This window comes from Drosophila biarmipes, unplaced genomic scaffold (assembly GCF_025231255.1).
Source record: "Drosophila biarmipes strain raj3 unplaced genomic scaffold, RU_DBia_V1.1 ptg000005l, whole genome shotgun sequence".
NCBI lineage: Eukaryota > Metazoa > Arthropoda > Insecta > Diptera > Drosophilidae > Drosophila > Drosophila biarmipes.
The window spans coordinates 4,223,487-4,243,053 of NW_026114527.1; the positions used below are offsets into that span (position 1 = coordinate 4,223,487).

General features: G+C 54.6%; 2 protein-coding genes across 2 annotated transcripts in view; both read right to left on the reverse strand.

Moving 5' to 3' along the window:
- LOC127011707 (cylicin-1-like) overlaps positions 1-19,567 on the reverse strand; it is a 92,365-nt gene that overhangs the window by 55,197 nt on the left and 17,601 nt on the right. The gene's annotated exons all lie outside the window — the stretch shown is intronic.
- Positions 13,484-14,670, reverse strand: LOC122818741 (nascent polypeptide-associated complex subunit alpha, muscle-specific form-like). The gene is made up of 2 exons (XM_050889696.1): positions 13,970-14,670; positions 13,484-13,850 (listed from the first exon to the last, which is right to left on the reverse strand). The coding sequence occupies exons 1-2, from the start codon at positions 14,668-14,670 to the stop codon at positions 13,484-13,486; spliced, it is 1,068 nt and encodes a 355-aa protein (XP_050745653.1).

Here is a 19,567-nt window from a genome sequence, read left to right on the forward strand (position 1 = left end):
AGCCGTGAACTGTGTTTTGCTGTTGAACTGTACTCCGTTGTCCGTTCGGGACCCCAAACCTTGCGATGATGCGCTCCCTGAACGCTTTCTTTAGGGACTTGTCTATCAGCACCAGCAGCATTTGGTTGCCGCGTTTTGAGCGCGGCAGGGGTCCGACGAAGTCTGCGCATACTGTAGCCTACGGTTCCTCTGGCACCTGCGTTAGCACTTTCCCAGCTGCCTGCATCTGATTCGGCTTGAATATGATACTTTTCTTGAACCCTCTTACGTGGGCTCGTGCGTCTCGGTGCATGCCTGGCCAGTAGTACCGGGTTGCCAGACGTGCTATTGTCCTTCTGCTTCCTACATGGCCAGCTGTCGGTGAGTCGCGGTTCTCTTTCAGCACCGCTTCTTGTAGAGCTTTCGGGACGCACATCTTCCACGTCGCGACATCCTCACTGCCTGCTCTGTGTGGAATGTTCCTGTAGAAGGTGTCTCCCTCCTTTACGTGGTCCGGGTACTTTTGTGGCTGGGTTCTAATCTTTCCGCGCATGTCCTGAATCCAGCTGCATGCTGCGGAGGCTTCCGCCGCCGATGTCTCCTTGATCCCCGGCAGTGTTACTGGTAGTGGCTGCCTTGATAATGCGTCTGCCACCACATTGAGTTGTCCCTTCCTGTACGCTATTTCGAAGTCATACTGCTGCAACTCCAGGGCCCATCTGGCGATCCTTCCTGAAGGGCTCGAGATGCTGTTGAGCCACTTCAGTGCCATGTGGTTCAGTTACCACCTTGAAGTGGTACCCTTCCAAATATGGCTTCAGTTTCCGGATCGCCCAGACTATTGCCAAACACTCCTTCTCGGTCGTGGAGTAGTTTTTTTTCAGCCCCGTTAAGCGTTCGGCTTGAGTAAGAGATCACCTTTTCGCCACGTTCAGTTTCGTGGGTCAAATGGCCCCAATACCGTAATCACTTGCGTCCGTTTGCAGGACAAATGGTTTTTCAAAATCCGGGCACGCCAGTAGGGGTCTGCCACCAGCCTGGCCTTTACCTCTTCGAATGCCGACTGATGTTGCAGTGTCCACACCCACTTGTTGCCCTTGCGCAGCAGATCGTTGAGAGGTTTGACTATTTTTGCGAAGTCAGGTACAAATCGCCGATACCATGATGCTACTCCCAGGTACTGTCGGAGCTCTCTAACTGTTGACGGCGGCTCTTATTCGACGACGGCTGCTACCATTTCCGGATCCGTGCCTATTACGTCGCTAGTCACTCTATGACCCAAATAAAGCAGCTCCTTCTTGAAAAACTGACATTTTTCCGGGTTCAATCTCAGATTAGCGTCTTTCAGCCGCCGGAATACCTCTTTCAAGTTTGCCTTGTGCTCTTCTAGTGTGCGTCCGATCACTATGATATCGTCCTGGTACGCAAATGAGTGCGGCGACATCTCGGGACCAATTACCCGGTCCAACATCGGCTGGAAGGTCCAAACGGCATTACTCTCCACTGGAATAAGCCCTTTCCGGGCACTGTAAATGCAGTGTACTGCCTGTTGCTTTCTTTCAGCGGGATTTGCCAGTAGCCATCCTTCAGGTCCAAGCTGTTTATGTACCGTGCCTCTCTCAGCTGGTCGAGGATATAATTTATTCGAAGCATTGGGTGGGCATCCTTTATCGATTTGGTGTTGATCTGCCTCAAGTTGACGCACAGTCTCCACTTGCCCGTCTTCTTCCTAACCATCACGTTGGGAGAGTTGTATGGGCTGGTTGAGTGCTCTATGCATTCCATTTGGAGTAGCTCGTCCACCTTCGCATTGATCTCCCCTTGAACTTTCGGGTTTTGGGGTAGTATGGCTGTTTTATTGGTTTGTCGTCCTTCATCGTTATTTGATGCTCTGCCATGTTCGACGTTCCTGTCATGGTTTTGAAACTGGCTAGCTCTGCCTCCAGGAACTTCGCTGTGTCGTCGTACTCTGTTTCGTGTTGTACGACTTCTACCGATAGCCTCTCCTCGAGCCACCCATTGTGTCGGTTCCTGGCCGGTATTATCACCTCGTGTCCAGCGCACCTTATCTTGGTTCCGACTTGAGTTAGAAAGTTCTATCCTAACACCAATGAATCCACTACCCCTGGTAGTATCAGCAGGCTCATGGTTAGTCGCTTGTTCCCGAATGCGATCTCCACCTCCAGCTGTTCATCGATCCCGCCGCACCTTCCGTCTGCCAACCTAACTTGCCGCCGAGGGCAGCCAGGTTGTCCGCCAGTTCCTTATAAAGCTCGCTGTTGCTCCGGTGTCGATCGTGGCCTTGTACGAGCCTCCCCCAATCGTCACCGCTGCGGACAACTGCTGCTCCTCCTCGATTAGCTTGCCCGTTAGTTTGTAGAGGTAGCATCTTGCGACCCTCGCTCGCCTCTCTGCGGCTGAGGTCGCTGGGCATTTCCCGCCTGCTGGCAGCATTCGACGCTCCTGACACCTACTCTCCCGCACACCCAGCAAAACAACAGGCATTGGAGTCGACATCCTTGTGCCCAGTGTCCGTGGCAGCCGCACCTTCGGCAGGCCTCATGGGGATCTGCAATGTGTGTCGTTCCCCGCGGCCTCTGTGTTTGTGTGTTTGTGTGTTTGTGTGTTTGTCGGTCTCCACCCCGTGTTCGCTGGTTGTATCTGTTGCTGCTGTGGTGGCGTCCATTGGCCTCCTCGTGGTGCTCCTGGTGCCTGCTGTCGTGGGACTCGTTGCGGCGGTGAAAATTTGTCATTTCTCCGTGTCTCCTGGCTATCTGTCTCCTCGCATCTTCTGCACGTGACCTGCGTTGGTGGTGACGACTTTGCCTTTGAGAACTTGTTTTCTTGGGCGAACTCTTTCCGCTCCTTTTCCAGTTCTTCGTATTTATCGGCTAATAGCATCAACGTGTCCAGGTCCGGCACTTTGTACGCCCTTAAAAAGTTCCTTAGGCTTGGGGTGCAGTTTTCCTTTATGATCTTTAAGGTGTCTCTCGCAGAATAGTTTAGAGGCCTCGACATCGTCTGCATGTCGATCGTGTAGTCTTTAAATTACTCACTGAAACCCTGCTTTCGTTGCCTGACCTGATCCGACAGCCTTGTGAAGAAATCTCTCGGCAGAAAGTAAAGATGAAAGCTCTCTCTCTCTGAATGACCACTCTCGGACTTGTTTAGCGACCCTTGCATAATCCGCTTAGCTGTGTTTAGAGGTCAGCACCGTTGTCTTCCTGTCCTGGCTTGACTCTCTCCTGTGAGCCTCCCTTTGCAAGTTGTCGACGCTCAAGCTTGTTACTAGGTTATCCCCTTCAGCGTTAGTTAGCGTGATACTCGGGCTGATTCTGTCGTAATACATGGCTTCCAACTCAGCCCAGATGTCGGCAAGTTGTGGGTCGTTCTCTGTCTCGGAGTAATACTCCGACAGTGTCCTCCTCATGTCCTCTAATCTGCCGTCTAGGGCGACATTAAGTTTTTGTGCGACCTGGGCGAAGTCCTCCTTCTGAAGGCGGTAAATCCACTTCTTTCCCATTCTGTTTATTTTGCTTTCACCGCTGGGACAATCACTTTGGGCGCCAGATGTAACGAGCTGATTTGTTTGCTTTCAGCTCGCTACGGTATGTGTGCGGCTAGTTCAGTAGATTGTGTGTGTTCGTCCCAACAAATTTATATAAACGTGACCGCCTGCGAGCTGCTCCTAACAGGGTGGCTGTACGTCTTGACTTCTGTGCTAGGTTCGTGGGCATACGCCGATCCGGGACTTCTCTCTCTTCTGATTCGTGACTTCTCCCCCTTCTGGCTCGCTACTCTCGGGGTTCTGTTGCGCCGCTCCGGGACTTCTCTTCCTTCCGGCTCGCTACTCTCGGGGTTCTGTTGCGCCGCTCCGGGACTTCTCTCCCTTCTGGCTCGCTACTCTTGGAGTTCTTTCCGGGACTTCTCTCCCTTGTGGCTGATCGCGCCAGGACCTGCTCAACTGCACTTGGCGCACTGGGCTCACGCCGGGATACGTCTGCATAGTGCTTGGGCAAGGTACACTGGGGCTCGACAGGCTTACCCCCGAGCTCGCAATTTCAAGTCGTCGGCTTTCACTGCTCTAAGTCTAGTAGACCCTCCAGGCGTAACGCCAGGACTTCGTTGGCAGGAAAGAACAGATGCCTTGATTTAGCCGTGTGGTGCCTCCTTAGACCTCAGCCACCTGTGTCTCTGTTCGGAGATTCCTAGTAATCCCAATCCCGAACGTCTCGACGTGACAATCTTGCTCCTTGTAGGCTCCCACGGCGCTGCTTCCGACGACTCGCCCTGATGTGGCTCCCTTGTAGTTTGCTTGGTTGGTGTTCGTTCGACTGCTTGTCTTAACTCTTGATGATCGTACTCGACTGATGCTCTCGGATGACTGATCTCGACTGAATGATCCCGCTGCCTGCGCCCTGCGGGTTTATATGGGCCTCTGAGAACCGTTATTTCTCTTTTGCTCACGGCCCGCCGAAACTCGCCACACCGGGTCCAAAGTCCATGGCTCCTGTTTGACCCTCTTGTCCTTCACGCATTGCTTCCCGCCGCCGTGCAGCCTGATGTTGCCGTTCCGCTGATTCCGGTGATTCATATGGCATCGCCCGCCAAGTCTCCGCTCTCTCTTTCTCCATTATTGGTCTCCGAACCCTCTTGCTCGCCAAACTCGATCTCTCTCCAAATTCCCTTGTCTCCAAACTCTCTTTCTCTCCAAACTACAACGTTCTCCAAGCTCTCACTTTCTCCAAACTCTCACGTTCTCCAACTCTCACGCTCTCCGTCCTCGATCTCCAAACTCTCTCGTTCTCCGTCCTCGATTTCCAAACTCTCACGTTCTCCAACTCTTACGTTCTCTAACTCTCACGTTCTCCGTCCTCGATCTCCAAACTCTCTCGTTCTCCGTCCTCGATCTCCAAACTCTCACGTTCTCCAACTCTCACGTTCTCCGTCCTCGATCTCCAAACTCTCTCGTTCTCCGTCCTCGATCTCCAAACTCTCTCGTTCTCCGTCCTCGATCTCCAAACTCTCACGTTCTCCAACTCTCACGTTTTCCGTCCTCGATCTCCAATCTCTCTCGTTCTCAAATCGCTCTTCGTCGCGCCGTCACTACGCGAATCCGCCGCGTACCTGGTGAGCGGCCGGCCATCTGCTGCTGGGATTTGTGTGGAGTTATTCAACTCCTCACTTCCGGAAAGATTTAAGAAAAATCAGCGCTCTCACTCTCCGGCATTCCCTTGTATATCCTAGCCCTTGAGTCATAGCGCACCTCGTTCCGGTTCCCTCGGTGCTCCCTCGACGCTTTCAACCTTGTTACGTTTTCACAGCGCCGGTCGTCCTCCGCATGGCAACTTTAAATCCCCCGCGCCGATCCTCCATCTGTTCCCACTGGGCACCGATACTAATCGGCTATCGATACCCAGGGGGCCTGCTCACGATATCAATATCGCAGGTGCGGCGTTGCCACTTGCTCGCCGCGATGTTCCTCATCACCGATATTTCCATTTTTCTTGTGCCCATCGATCGCTTTATCGTCCAGTGCCAATCGACCGCCTATCGAGGCGCCCCCTTCCCTGTCATCTGCTGATTCTGCAAAATTTGCGACTTCTCAAGGTGAGTTTCAATTTCCTTTTCCCACTTTCGTTCCTATCCTTTCTGCGACTTTCCTTCAATTTCATCCTTCATTCGCCCTCAGCTGGCTGAACCCCTTCGAGAGCGGGCCCGAAGAGGACTTATCATTGGCTTCGCAGCGGGTAAGTCAGCTGGAGTTTTGTCTATGCCTCCGCCCTAACCCTTTCCCTTCGTTTCAGGTTGCTGCCATGTATGCCCCCTTCTTCTTTATGCTTTCAGCCGCGTTCCCGCCTCCTCCGGTCCTTAGCTTCTGAGTGTTAAGTTTTCAACATTTTATTCACGGATTCATCTCGGTCTGCTCCACAAAAACGCTCATGCCCGCGAGCCCCAGCCTCACGTGCGCCAGCCTCACGGCGTCCGCCGTTCCTGACCCACACGCTGCGCCTGCCGCCCAGGTTGCGAGCCTCGCGCAACGCCGGTTCCTCCGCGATTCCTGCGGGCCACTCCTGCTGCGGGACTCCAAGCCATAGCTGGCCTTCCGGCGCCGACATCGTCCGCGCCAACTAAGGACGCGCCGCCGATTCGGACACCACGGTCGCCGAATGTTGCCGCTTCAAACTTGGCCTTCCAACTCCCGTCGGTTCCGGCCATTTCCACGGCCCCCGCTCCTGAGGCTCCGCCGCGTTTCGTGTCCCCGCCGGTGTCGTTGGCCCACTACCTGGCGTCGATGGCCGCGTACTCGGTGTCGGCGGGGTCCACAGGTCCGGCCGGCCACGGGTCCTAGGATCCAGCAGGCTCACCCGAGGTCCCGTCTCCTCCCAAATCCGGGGCTCATCCACCGTCGCCTTCTCATCCGCGGGGCCCTCCGGCCACGTCCAGACGGCCGTCTGTTGCCGCCACCTCACGTCTTCAACCACGAACGTCCGAATGCTATGGGTCAAGTGCGCCGCTGGGATGTCCGTTCGGACGTGGTGTCCTACCGGCTCTCTGGGTTGGTACTGGGGCTTGTCCGGCGCAGGTGCGACTCTGCCGCCGGCGGCCGTTCGAACCTCGGCGTGGGTGGCCGCGCGGGTCTCCATCGGGGAGATTCCCCGCCGCGCCTCGTCGGTGGTGGTGGCGTATCAGGTTGCGGCGGTGGTGGCGACAGCTCTCTGATCTGTGCCGTCTTCTCCTTCCTTCGGCGGACTATCGCTGGAAATTTTCCTTTCAGTCATCTCCGAGCGTTTGGACGTTCCGGTCTAATGGTTGTGTCTTTTCCGTCCTCCAGTTGTTTTTTTTTTGTTTTCCCTTGAGATATCCTTGTATTCCCTCCTTCGTATCCTAGAGTCTCCTTGGAGATATCCCTTGACCCTTTTGTCTGTGTTCTTTGAGAATCCTTGGAGCTATCCTTGGGTTCCTTCCTTGTATTCCTGAGCATCCGTGAAATTATCCTCGGGCTCTTTTCCTTGTATCCTTTGGCCATTCTTGGAGCTATTCTTGGACCCTTTTCCTCGCTTTCTTCGGGTATCATTGGAGCTATCCTTGGACCCTTTTCATCGTGTCCTTTGGGTATCCTTGGAGTTATCCTTGGACCCTTTTCGTCGTGTCCCTTGGGTATCCTTAGAGCTGTCCTTGGATCCTTTTCCTTGTGTCCTTTGGGTATCCTTGGAGCTATCCTTGGACCCTTCTCCTCGTGTCCTTTGGGTATCCTTGGAGCTATCCTTGGACCCTATTCCCCGTGTCCTTCGGGTATTCTTGGAGCTATCCTTGGACCCTTTCGTAGTATCCTTTGAGACTCTTTGACACTTTATTGTTGCCTTTAGTCTAACATATCTGCTTGTGGCTGGCCGTATGTGTTCTGTGTTTGTTCTTATTTCAGCTCGCTCACGTGGATGGTTCTCTCTTTTTTTGTGTTCACGTACCGTATTTGGCAGATTACTGGTGACGCAAAATCCGTGACCTGGTAAGGTCCGTCGTATTTTAGGGCCAACTTTGCTGCGAACCCCTCGGCCGCCTTTGACAAATGATGTTCCTTGGCCCACACGACGTCCCCCACCGCTGGTGTCCATTGTCTCCTCCTTAGGTTTTAATGCCTAGCCTGATCCTGGGAGGCTCTCTTCAGATTCTGCCTTACAATCTCGAAGATTTCCCCGAGTTTGTTTGCCTTCCCCCTTGGGGTCTCAGTGGGTCGTCCTGTTCCCAAGGTCTCTCTGTCGTATAGGGCGCTCGGTAGTAATAAACGCCGGCGTGTATCCTGTGGATTCCGAAACACTCGTATTTACTGCCAGCATGATCTCAGCATGATCTCGTCCCAGTTTCTCTGATCCTGCCCTGTGAATTGCGCTATCATCGTCTTCACGGTCCTGTTTGCTCTTTCTGTCGGGTTCTCTTTCGGGGTATATGGAGCCGTGAACTGTGTTTTGCTGTTGAACTGTACTCCGTTGTCCGTTATGACTATCTTCGGGACCCCAAACCTTGCGATGATGCGCTCCCTGAACGCTTTCTTTAGGGACTTGTCTATCAGCACCAGCAGCATTTGGTTGCCGTGTTTTGAGCGCGGCAGGGGTCCGACGAAGTCTGCGCATACTGTAGCCTACGGTTCCTCTGGCACCTGCGTTAGCACTTTCCCAGCTGCCTGCATCTGATTCGGCTTGAATCTGATACATTTCTCGAACCCTCTTACGTGGGCTCGTGCGTCTCGGTGCATGCCTGGCCAGTAGAACCGGGTTGCCAGACGTGCTATTGTCCTTCTGCTTCCTACATGGCCAGCTGTCGGTGAGTCGCGGTTCTCTTTCAGCACCGCTTCTTGTAGAGCTTTCGGGACGCACATCTTCCACGTCGCGACATCCTCACTGCCTGCTCTGTGTGGAATGTTCCTGTAGAAGGTGTCTCCCTCCTTTACGTGGTCCGGGTACTTTTGTGGCTGGGTTCTAATCTTTCCGCGCATGTCCTGAATCCAGCTGCATGCTGCGGAGGCTTCCGCCGCCGATGTCTCCTTGATCCCCGGCAGTGTTACTGGTAGTGGCTGCCTTGATAATGCGTCTGCCACCACATTGAGTTGTCCCTTCCTGTACGCTATTTCGAAGTCATACTGCTGCAACTCCAGGGCCCATCTGGCGATCCTTCCTGAAGGGCTCGAGATGCTGTTGAGCCACTTCAGTGCCATGTGGTTCAGTTACCACCTTGAAGTGGTACCCTTCCAAATATGGCTTCAGTTTCCGGATCGCCCAGACTATTGCCAAACACTCCTTCTCGGTCGTGGAGTAGTTTTTTTTCAGCCCCGTTAAGCGTTCGGCTTGAGTAAGAGATCACCTTTTCGCCACGTTCAGTTTCGTGGGTCAAATGGCCCCAATACCGTAATCACTTGCGTCCGTTTGCAGGACAAATGGTTTTTCAAAATCCGGGCACGCCAGTAGGGGTCTGCCACCAGCCTGGCCTTTACCTCTTCGAATGCCGACTGATGTTGCAGTGTCCACACCCACTTGTTGCCCTTGCGCAGCAGATCGTTGAGAGGTTTGACTATTTTTGCGAAGTCAGGTACAAATCGCCGATACCATGATGCTACTCCCAGGTACTGTCGGAGCTCTCTAACTGTTGACGGCGGCTCTTATTCGGCGACGGCTGCTACCATTTCCGGATCCGTGCCTATTACGTCGCTAGTCACTCTATGACCCAAATAAAGCAGCTCCTTCTTGAAAAACTGACATTTTTCCGAGTTCAATCTCAGATTAGCGTCTTTCAGCCGCCGGAATACCTCTTTCAAGTTTGCCTTGTGCTCTTCTAGTGTGCGTCCGATCACTATGATATCGTCCTGGTACGCAAATGAGTGCGGCGACATCTCGGGACCAATTACCCGGTCCAACATCGGCTGGAAGGTCGCAGATGCCGAATGGAGTCCAAACGGCATTACTCTCCACTGGAATAAGCCCTTTCCGGGCACTGTAAATGCAGTGTACTGCCTGTTGCTTTCTTTCAGCGGGATTTGCCAGTAGCCATCCTTCAGGTCCAAGCTGTTTATGTACCGTGCCTCTCTCAGCTGGTCGAGGATATAATTTATTCGAAGCATTGGGTGGGCATCCTTTATCGATTTGGTGTTGATCTGCCTCAAGTTGACGCACAGTCTCCACTTGCCCGTCTTCTTCCTAACCATCACGTTGGGAGAGTTGTATGGGCTGGTTGAGTGCTCTATGCATTCCATTTGGAGTAGCTCGTCCACCTTCGCATTGATCTCCCCTTGAACTTTCGGGTTTTGGGGTAGTATGGCTGTTTTATTGGTTTGTCGTCCTTCATCGTTATTTGATGCTCTGCCATGTTCGACGTTCCTGTCATGGTTTTGAAACTGGCTAGCTTTGCCTCCAGGAACTTCGCTGTGTCGTCGTACTCTGTTTCGTGTTGTACGACTTCTACCGATAGCCTCTCCTCGAGCCACCCATTGTGTCGGTTCCTGGCCGGTATTATCACCTCGTGTCCAGCGCACCTTATCTTGGTTCCGACTTGAGTTAGAAAGTTCTATCCTAACACCAATGAATCCACTACCCCTGGTAGTATCAGCAGGCTCATGGTTAGTCGCTTGTTCCCGAATGCGATCTCCACCTCCAGCTGTTCATCGATCCCGCCGCACCTTCCGTCTGCCAACCTAACTTGCCGCCGAGGGCAGCCAGGTTGTCCGCCAGTTCCTTGGTTATAAAGCTCGCTGTTGCTCCGGTGTCGATCGTGGCCTTGTACGAGCCTCCCCCAATCGTCACCGCTGCGGACAACTGCTGCTCCTCCTCGATTAGCTTGCCCGTTAGTTTGTAGAGGTAGCATCTTGCGACCCTCGCTCGCCTCTCTGCGGCTGAGGTCGCTGGGCATTTCCCGCCTGCTGGCAGCATTCGACGCTCCTGACACCTACTCTCCCGCACACCCAGCAAAACAACAGGCATTGGAGTCGACATGCTTGTGCCCAGTGTCCGTGGCAGCCGCACCTTCGGCAGGCCTCATGGGGATCTGCAATGTGTGTCGTTCCCCGCGGCCTCTGTGTTGTGTTTGTCGGTCTCCACCCCGTGTTCGCTGGTTGTATCTGTTGCTGCTGTGGTGGCGTCCATTGGCCTCCTCGTGGTGCTCCTGGTGCCTGCTGTCGTGGGACTCGTTGCGGCGGTGAAAATTTGTCATTTCTCCGTGTCTCCTGGCTATCTGTCTCCTCGCATCTTCTGCACGTGACCTGCGTTGGTGGTGACGACTTTGCCTTTGAGAACTTGTTTTCTTGGGCGAACTCTTTCCGCTCCTTTTCCAGTTCTTCGTATTTATCGGCTAATAGCATCAACGTGTCCAGGTCCGGCACTTTGTACGCCCTTAAAAAGTTCCTTAGGCTTGGGGTGCAGTTTTCCTTTATGATCTTTAAGGTGTCTCTCGCAGAATAGTTTAGAGGCCTCGACATCGTCTGCATGTCGATCGTGTAGTCTTTAAATTACTCACTGAAACCCTGCTTTCGTTGCCTGACCTGATCCGACAGCCTTGTGAAGAAATCTCTCGGCAGAAAGTAAAGATGAAAGCTCTCTCTCTCTGAATGACCACTCTCGGACTTGTTTAGCGACCCTTGCATAATCCGCTTAGCTGTGTTTAGAGGTCAGCACCGTTGTCTTCCTGTCCTGGCTTGACTCTCTCCTGTGAGCCTCCCTTTGCAAGTTGTCGACGCTCAAGCTTGTTACTAGGTTATCCCCTTCAGCGTTAGTTAGCGTGATACTCGGGCTGATTCTGTCGTAATACATGGCTTCCAACTCAGCCCAGATGTCGGCAAGTTGTGGGTCGTTCTCTGTCTCGGAGTAATACTCCGACAGTGTCCTCCTCATGTCCTCTAATCTGCCGTCTAGGGCGACATTAAGTTTTTGTGCGACCTGGGCGAAGTCCTCCTTCTGAAGGCGGTAAATCCACTTCTTTCCCATTCTGTTTATTTTGCTTTCACCGCTGGGACAATCACTTTGGGCGCCAGATGTAACGAGCTGATTTGTTTGCTTTCAGCTCGCTACGGTATGTGTGCGGCTAGTTCAGTAGATTGTGTGTGTTCGTCCCAACAAATTTATATAAACGTGACCGCCTGCGAGCTGCTCCTAACAGGGTGGCTGTACGTCTTGACTTCTGTGCTAGGTTCGTGGGCATACGCCGATCCGGGACTTCTCTCTCTTCTGATTCGTGACTTCTCCCCCTTCTGGCTCGCTACTCTCGGGGTTCTGTTGCGCCGCTCCGGGACTTCTCTTCCTTCCGGCTCGCTACTCTCGGGGTTCTGTTGCGCCGCTCCGGGACTTCTCTCCCTTCTGGCTCGCTACTCTTGGAGTTCTTTCCGGGACTTCTCTCCCTTGTGGCTGATCGCGCCAGGACCTGCTCAACTGCACTTGGCGCACTGGGCTCACGCCGGGATACGTCTGCATAGTGCTTGGGCAAGGTACACTGGGGCTCGACAGGCTTACCCCCGAGCTCGCAATTTCAAGTCGTCGGCTTTCACTGCTCTAAGTCTAGTAGACCCTCCAGGCGTAACGCCAGGACTTCGTTGGCAGGAAAGAACAGATGCCTTGATTTAGCCGTGTGGTGCCTCCTTAGACCTCAGCCACCTGTGTCTCTGTTCGGAGATTCCTAGTAATCCCAATCCCGAACGTCTCGACGTGACAATCTTGCTCCTTGTAGGCTCCCACGGCGCTGCTTCCGACGACTCGCCCTGATGTGGCTCCCTTGTAGTTTGCTTGGTTGGTGTTCGTTCGACTGCTTGTCTTAACTCTTGATGATCGTACTCGACTGATGCTCTCGGATGACTGATCTCGACTGAATGATCCCGCTGCCTGCGCCCTGCGGGTTTATATGGGCCTCTGAGAACCGTTATTTCTCTTTTGCTCACGGCCCGCCGAAACTCGCCACACCGGGTCCAAAGTCCATGGCTCCTGTTTGACCCTCTTGTCCTTCACGCATTGCTTCCCGCCGCCGTGCAGCCTGATGTTGCCGTTCCGCTGATTCCGGTGATTCATATGGCATCGCCCGCCAAGTCTCCGCTCTCTCTTTCTCCATTATTGGTCTCCGAACACTCTTGCTCGCCAAACTCTATCTCTCTCCAAACTCCCTTGTCTCCAAACTCTCTTACTCTCCAAACTACCTTGTTACGTTTTCACAGCGCCGGTCGTCCTCTGCATGGCAACTTTAAATCCCCCGCGCCGATCCTCCATCTGTTCCCACTGGGCACCGATACTAATCGGCTATCGATACCCAGAGGGCCTGCTCAAGATATCAATATCGCAGGTGCGGCGTTGCCACTTGCTCGCCGCGATGTTCCTCATCACCGATATTTCCATTTTTCTTGTGCCCATCGATCGCTTTATCGTCCAGTGCCAATCGACCGCCTATCGAGGCGCCCCCTTCCCTGTCATCTGGTGATTCTGCAAAATTTGCGACTTCTCAAGGTGAGTTTCAATTTCCTTTTCCCACTTTCGTTCCTATCCTTTCTGCGACTTTCCTTCACTTTCATCCTTCATTCGCCCTCAGCTGGCTGACCCGGCTCCACGCGGACCCCTTCGAGAGCGGGCGCGAAGAGGACTTAGCATTGGCTTCGCAGCGGGTAAGTCAGCTGGAGTTTTGTCTATGCCTCCGCCCTAACCCTTTCCCTTCGTTTCAGGTTGCTGCCATGTATGCCCCCTTCTTCTTTATGCTTTCAGCCGCGTTCCCGCCTCCTCCGGTCCTTAGCTTCTGAGTGTTAAGTTTTCAACATTTTATTCACGGATTCATCTCGGTCTGCTCCACAAAAACGCTCATGCCCGCGAGCCCCAGCCTCACGTGCGCCAGCCTCACGGCGTCCGCCGTTCCTGACCCACACGCTGCGCCTGCCGCCCAGGTTGCGAGCTTCGCGCAACGCCAGTTCCTCCGCGATTCCTGCGGGCCACTCCTGCTGCGGGACTCCAAGCCATAGCTGGCCTTCCGGCGCCGACATCGTCCGCGCCAACTAAGGACGCGCCGCCGATTCGGACACCACGGGCGCCGAATGTTGCCGCTTCAAACTTGGCCTTCCACCTCCCGTCGGTTCCGGCCATTTCCACGGCCCCCGCTCCTGAGGCTCCGCCGCGTTTTGTGTCCCTGCCGGTGTCGTTGGCCCAGTACCTGGCGTCGATGGTCGCGTACTCGGTGTCGGCGGGGTCCACAGGTCCGGCCGGCCACGGGTCCTAGGATCCAGCAGGCTCACCCGAGGTCCCGTCTCCTCCCAAATCCGGGGCTCATCCACCGTCGCCTTCTCATCCGCGGGGCCCTCCGGCCACGTCCAGACGGCCGTCTGTTGCCGCCACCTCACGCCTTCGGCCACGAACGTCCGCACGCTATGGGTCAAGTGCGCCGCCGGGATGTCCGTTCGGACGTGGTGTCCTACCGGGTCTCCGGGTTGGTACTGTGGCGTGTCCGGCGCGGGTGCGACTCTGCTGCCGGCGGCCGTTCGAACCTCGGCGTGGGTGGCCGCGCGGGTCTCCATCGGGGAGATTCCCCGCCGCGCCTCGTCGGTGGTGGTGGCGTATCAGGTTGCGGCGGTGGTGGCGACCGGGGAGGGAGCGCCTCGCCTTCCGGTGAGGGTGGTCTCGTCGGCGACCCCTCGTACCGCGGCACCTCCGGCAGCCAGCCCGGCGGAGAGGCAGCCCGAACGTCGGCCTCCTCCTGGGGCGGCACCCACTGTTCGGCGACATCCCTCGGAGTGCGTGGGCATGCCGGCTCCTCCCACAGCTGCTTCTCCTCTTCCTCGGCTCGTCGCAAACGGGCCTGCCTTTCAGGGTCCTCCTCCATCTCTCGCAGCCGCGTTTCCTCCGTCCTCCTCCGCGCCACCAGGTTTAGCCGGAACTCTAGCGTGGCTGCTGCTACCTGCTCCTCGTGGCTGCGGGGAGTCCGTCGCCCAGCAGGTGGCTCCTCGCTGACCCACTCGACATTGGTTGTGCCGGTTGGGATGCGGCCGTCCGTGTCGCTGGTGGCCTTCTGAAGCCGCCACCTCCTCTGCTTCAGCCGCGGATCTTCGATCAGCTCGACGTCGCTGTCGGAGCTGATCACCGGATCGGGCTTTCCTCGCCTCCAGATTTGCCGCGAGGTTCGGGTAGGCCGTGTGGTTGACCATCCTTGCCCCGGGCAAGACCTCTCGGCCGGCTGGCGGGCAGCCATCGCTTTTCGTGCGTCGCTCCTTGTTACTGTGGTGCTCATGTGCTCTGATCTGTGCCGTCTTCCCCTTCCTTCGGCGGACTATCGCTGGAAATTTTCCTTTCAGTCATCTCCGAGCGTTTGGACGTTCCGGTCTGATGGTTGTGTCTTTTCCGTCCTCCAGTTGTTTTTTTTTTGCTTTCCCTTGAGATATCCTTGTATTCCCTCCTTCGTATCCTGGAGCTATCCTTGGGTTCCTTCCTTGTATTCCTGAGCATCCTTGAAATTATCCTCGGGCTCTTTTCCTTGTATCCTTTGGCCATCCTTGGAGCTATCCTTGGACCCTTTTCCTCGCTTCCTTTGGGTATCCTTGGAGCTATCCTCGGACCCTTTTCCTCGTGTCCTTTGGGTATTCTTGGAGCTATCTTTGGTCCCTTTTCCTCGTGTCCTTAGTGTATCCTTGGAGCTATCCTTGGACCCTTTTCATCGTGTCCTTTGGGTATCCTTGGAGTTATCCTTGGACCCTTTTCGTCGTGTCCTTTGGGTATCTTTGGAGCTATCCTTGGATCCTTTTCCTTGTGTCCTTTGGGTATCCTTGGAGCTATCCTTGGACCCTTCTCCTCGTGTCCTTTGGGTATCCTTTGAGCTATCCTTGGACCCTATTCCCCGTGTCCTTCGGGTATCCTTGGAGCTATCCTTGGACCCTTTCGTAGTATCCTTTGAGACTCTTTGACACTTTATTGTTGCCTTTAGTCTAACATATCTGCTAGTGGCTGGCCGTATGTGTTCTGTGTTTGTTCTTATTTTAGCTCGCTCACGTGGATGGTTCTCTCTTTTTTTGTGTTCACGTACCGTATTTGGCAGATTACTGGTGACGCAAAATCCGTGACCTGGTAAGGTCCGTCGTATCTTGGGGCCAACTTTGCTGCGAACCGCTCGGCCGCCTTTGACAAATGATGTTCCTTGGCCCACACGACGTCCCCCACCGCTGGTGTCCATTGTCTCCTCCTTAGGTTGTAATGCCTAGCCTGATCCTGGGAGGCTCTCTTCAGATTCTGCCTTACAATCTCCAAGATTTCCCCGAGTTTGTTTGCCTTGGGTTCTGTTGGGTTCTCTTGCGGGGTATATGGAGCCGTGAACTGTTGCTTGGCTCCCATCTCGGCCAGAAAATTCTTGAAGATTTTGCTGTTGAACTGTACTCCGTTGTCCGTTATGACTATCTTCGGGACCCCAAACCTTGCGATGATGCGCTCCCTGAACGCTTTCTTTAGGGACTCGGCCGTCGCGCTCCGCAGCGGCACCAATTCAATCCACTTGGAGAACTTGTCTATCAGCACCAGCAGCATTTGGTTGCCGTGTTTTGAACGCGGCAGGGGTCCGCCGAAGTCTGCGCATACTGTAGCCTACGGTTCCTCTGGCACCTGCGGGAAAGATTTAAGAAAAATCAGCGCTCTCACTCTACGGCGTTCCCTTGTATATCCTAGCCCTTGAGTCATAGCGCACCTCGTTCCGGTTCCCTCGGTGCTCCCTCGTTGCTCCCTCGACGTTCCCTCGACGCTTTTAACCTTGTTACATTTTCACAGCGCCGGACGTCCTCCGCATGGCAACTTTAAATCTCCCGCGCCGATCCTCCATCTGTTCCCACTGGGCACCGATACTAATCGGCTATCGATACCCAGGGGGCCTGCTCACGATATCAATATCGCAGGTGCGGCGTTGCCACTTGCTCGCCGCGATGTTCCTCATCACCGATATTTCAATTTTTCTTGTGCCCATTGATCGCACTATCGTCCAGTGCCAATCGACCGCCTATCGAGGCGCCCCCTTCCCTGTCATCTGGTGATTCTGCAAAATTTGCGACTTCTCAAGGTGAGTTTCAATTTCCTTTTCCCACTTTCGCTCCTATCCTTTCTGCGACTTTCCTTCACTTTCATCCTTCATTCGCCCTCAGCTGGCTGACCCGGCTCCACGCAGACCCCTTCGAGAGCGGGAGCGGAGAGGACTTAGCATTGGCTTCGCAGCGGGTAAGTCAGCTGGAGTTTTGTCAATGCCTCCGCCCTAACCCTTTCCCTTCGTTTCAGGTTGCTGCCATGTATGCTCCCTTTTGCTTTATGCTTTCAGCCGCTTTCCCGCCCCCTCCGGTCCTTAGCTTCTGAGTGTTAAGTTTTCAACATTTTATTCACGGATTCATCTCGGTCTGCTCCACAAAAACGCTCATGCCCGCGAGCCCCAGCCTCACGTGCGCCAGCCTCACGGCGTCCGCCGTTCCTGACCCACACGCTGCGCCTGCCGCCCAGGTTGCGAGCCTCGCGCAACGCCGGTTCCTCCGCGATTCCTGCGGGCCACTCCTGCTGTGGGACTCCAAGCCACAGCTGGCCTTCCGGCGCCGACATCGTCCGCGCCAACTAAGGACGCGCCGCCGATTCGGACACCACGGGCGCCGAATGTTGCCGCTTCAAACTTGGCCTTCCACCTCCCGTCGGTTCCGGCCATTTCCACGGCCCCCGCTCCTGAGGCTCCGCCGCGTTTCGTGTCCCTGCCGGTGTCGTTGGCCCACTACCTGGCGTCGATGGCCGCGTACTCGGTGTCGGCGGGGTCCACAGGTCCGGCCGGCCACGGGTCCTAGGATCCAGCAGGCTCACCCGAGGTCCCGTCTCCTCCCAAATCCGGGGCTCATCCACCGTCGCCTTCTCATCCGCGGGGCCCTCCGGCCACGTCCAGACGGCCGTCTGTTGCCGCCACCTCACGTCTTCAACCACGAACGTCCGAACGCTATGGGTCAAGTGCGCCGCCGGGATGTCCGTTCGGACGTGGTGTCCTACCGGCTCTCCGGTTTGGTACTGGGGCTTGTCCGGCGCAGGTGCGACTCTGCCGCCGGCGGCCGTTCGAACCTCGGCGTGGGTGGCCGCGCGGGTCTCCATCGGGGAGATTACCCGCCGCGCCTCGTCGGTGGTGGCGTATCAGGTTGCGGCGGTGGTGGCGACAGCTCTCTGATCTGTGCCGTCTTCTCCTTCCTTCGGCGGACTATCGCTGGAAATTTTCCTTTCAGTCATCTCCGAGCGTTTGGACGTTCCGGTCTGATGGTTGTGTCTTTTCCGTCCTCCAGTTGTTTTTTTTTTGTTTTCCCTTGAGATATCCTTGTATTCCCTCCTTCGTATCCTAGAGTCTCCTTGGAGTTATCCCTTGACCCTTTTGTCTGTGTTCTTTGAGAATCCTTGGAGCTATCCTTGGGTTCCTTCCTTGTATTCCTGAGCATTCTTGAAATTATCCTCGGGCTCTTTTCCTTGTATCCTTTGGCCATTCTTGGAGCTATCCTTGGACCCTTTTCATCGCTTCCTTCGGGTATCCTTGGAGCTAACCTTGGACCCTTTTCCTCGTGTCCTTTGGGTATCCTTGGAGTTATCCTTGGACCCTTTTCGTCGTGTCCTTTGGGTATCTTTGGAGCTATCCTTGGATCCTTTTCCTTGTGCCCTTTGGGTATCCTTGGAGCTATCCTTGGACCCTATTCGTCGTGTCCTTTGGGTATTTTTGGAGATATCCTTGGATCCTTTTCCTTGAGCCCTTTGGGTATCCTTGGAGCTATCCTTGGACCCTTTTCCTTGCTTCCTTCGGGTATTCTTGGAGTTATCCTCGGACCCTTTTCCTCGTGTCCTTTGGGTATTCTTGGAGCTATCTTTGGTCCCTTTTCCTCGTGTCCTTAGTGTATCCTTGGAGCTATCCTTGGACCCTTTTCATCGTGTCCTTTGGGTATCCTTGGAGTTATCCTTGGACCCTTTTCGTCGTGTCCTTTGGGTATCCTTGGAGCTATCCTCGGACCCTTTTCCTCGTGTCCTTTGGGTATTCTTGGAGCTATCTTTGGTCCCTTTTCCTCGTGTCCTTCGTGTATCCTTGGAGCTATCCTTGGACCCTTTTCATCGTGTCCTTTGGGTATCCTTGGAGTTATTCTTGGACCCTTTTCTTCGCTTCCTTCGGGTATCCTTGGAGCTATCCTCGGACCCTTTTCCTCGTGTCCTTTGGGTATTCTTGGAGCTATATTTGGTCCCTTTTCCTCGTGTCCTTCGTGTATCCTTGGAGCTATCGTTGGACCCTTTCGTAGTATCTTTTGAGACTCTTTGACACTTTATTGTTGCCTTTTGTCAAACATATCTGCTTCTGGCTGGCCGTATGTGTTCTGTGTTTGTTCTTATTTTAGCTCGCTCACGTGGATGGTTCTCTCTTTTTTGTGTTCACGTACCGTATTTGGCAGATTACTGGTGACGCGAAATCCGTGACCTGGTAAGGTCCGTCGTATCTTGGGGCCAACTTTGCTGCGAACCCCTTGGCCGCCTTTGACAAATGATGTTCCTTGGCCCACACGACGTCCCCCACCGCTGGTGTCCATTGTCTCCTCCTTAGGTTGTAATGCCTAGCCTGATCCTGGGAGGCTCTCTTCAGATTCTGCCTTACAATCTCGAAGATTTCCCCGAGTTTGTTTGCCTTCTCCCCTGGGGTCTCAGTGGGTCGTCCTGTTCCCAAGGTCTCTCTGTCGCATAGGGCGCTCGGTAGTAATAAACGCCGGCGTGTATCCTGTGGATTCCGAAACAATCGTATTTACTGCCAGCATGATCTCAGCATAATCTCGTCCCAGTTTCTCTGATCCTGCCCTGTGAATTGCGCTATCATCGTCTTCACGGTCCTGTTTGCTCTTTCTGTCGGGTTCTCTTGCGGGGTATATGGAGCCGTGAACTGTTGCTTGGCTCCCATCTCGGCCAGAAAATTCTTGAAGATTTTGCTGTTGAACTGTACTCCGTTGTCCGTTATGACTATCTTCGGGACCCCAAACCTTGCGATGATGCGCTCCCTGAACGTTTTCTTTAGGGACTCGGCCGTCGCGCTCCGCAGCGGCACCATTTCAGTCCACTTGGAGAACTTGTCTATCAGC

Excerpts from the sequence above, each read along its gene's own strand:
- LOC122818741 (XM_050889696.1), bottom strand. The coding sequence starts at position 14,670 with ATGGCTGCCCGCCAGCCGGCCGAGAGGTCTTGCCCGGGGCAAGGATGG. Across the intron at positions 13,851-13,969 it reads GCGCGGCCACCCACGCCGAG|CGTGCGGACGTTCGTGGCCG; the intron begins GTTCGAACGGCC and ends CTTGACCCATAG.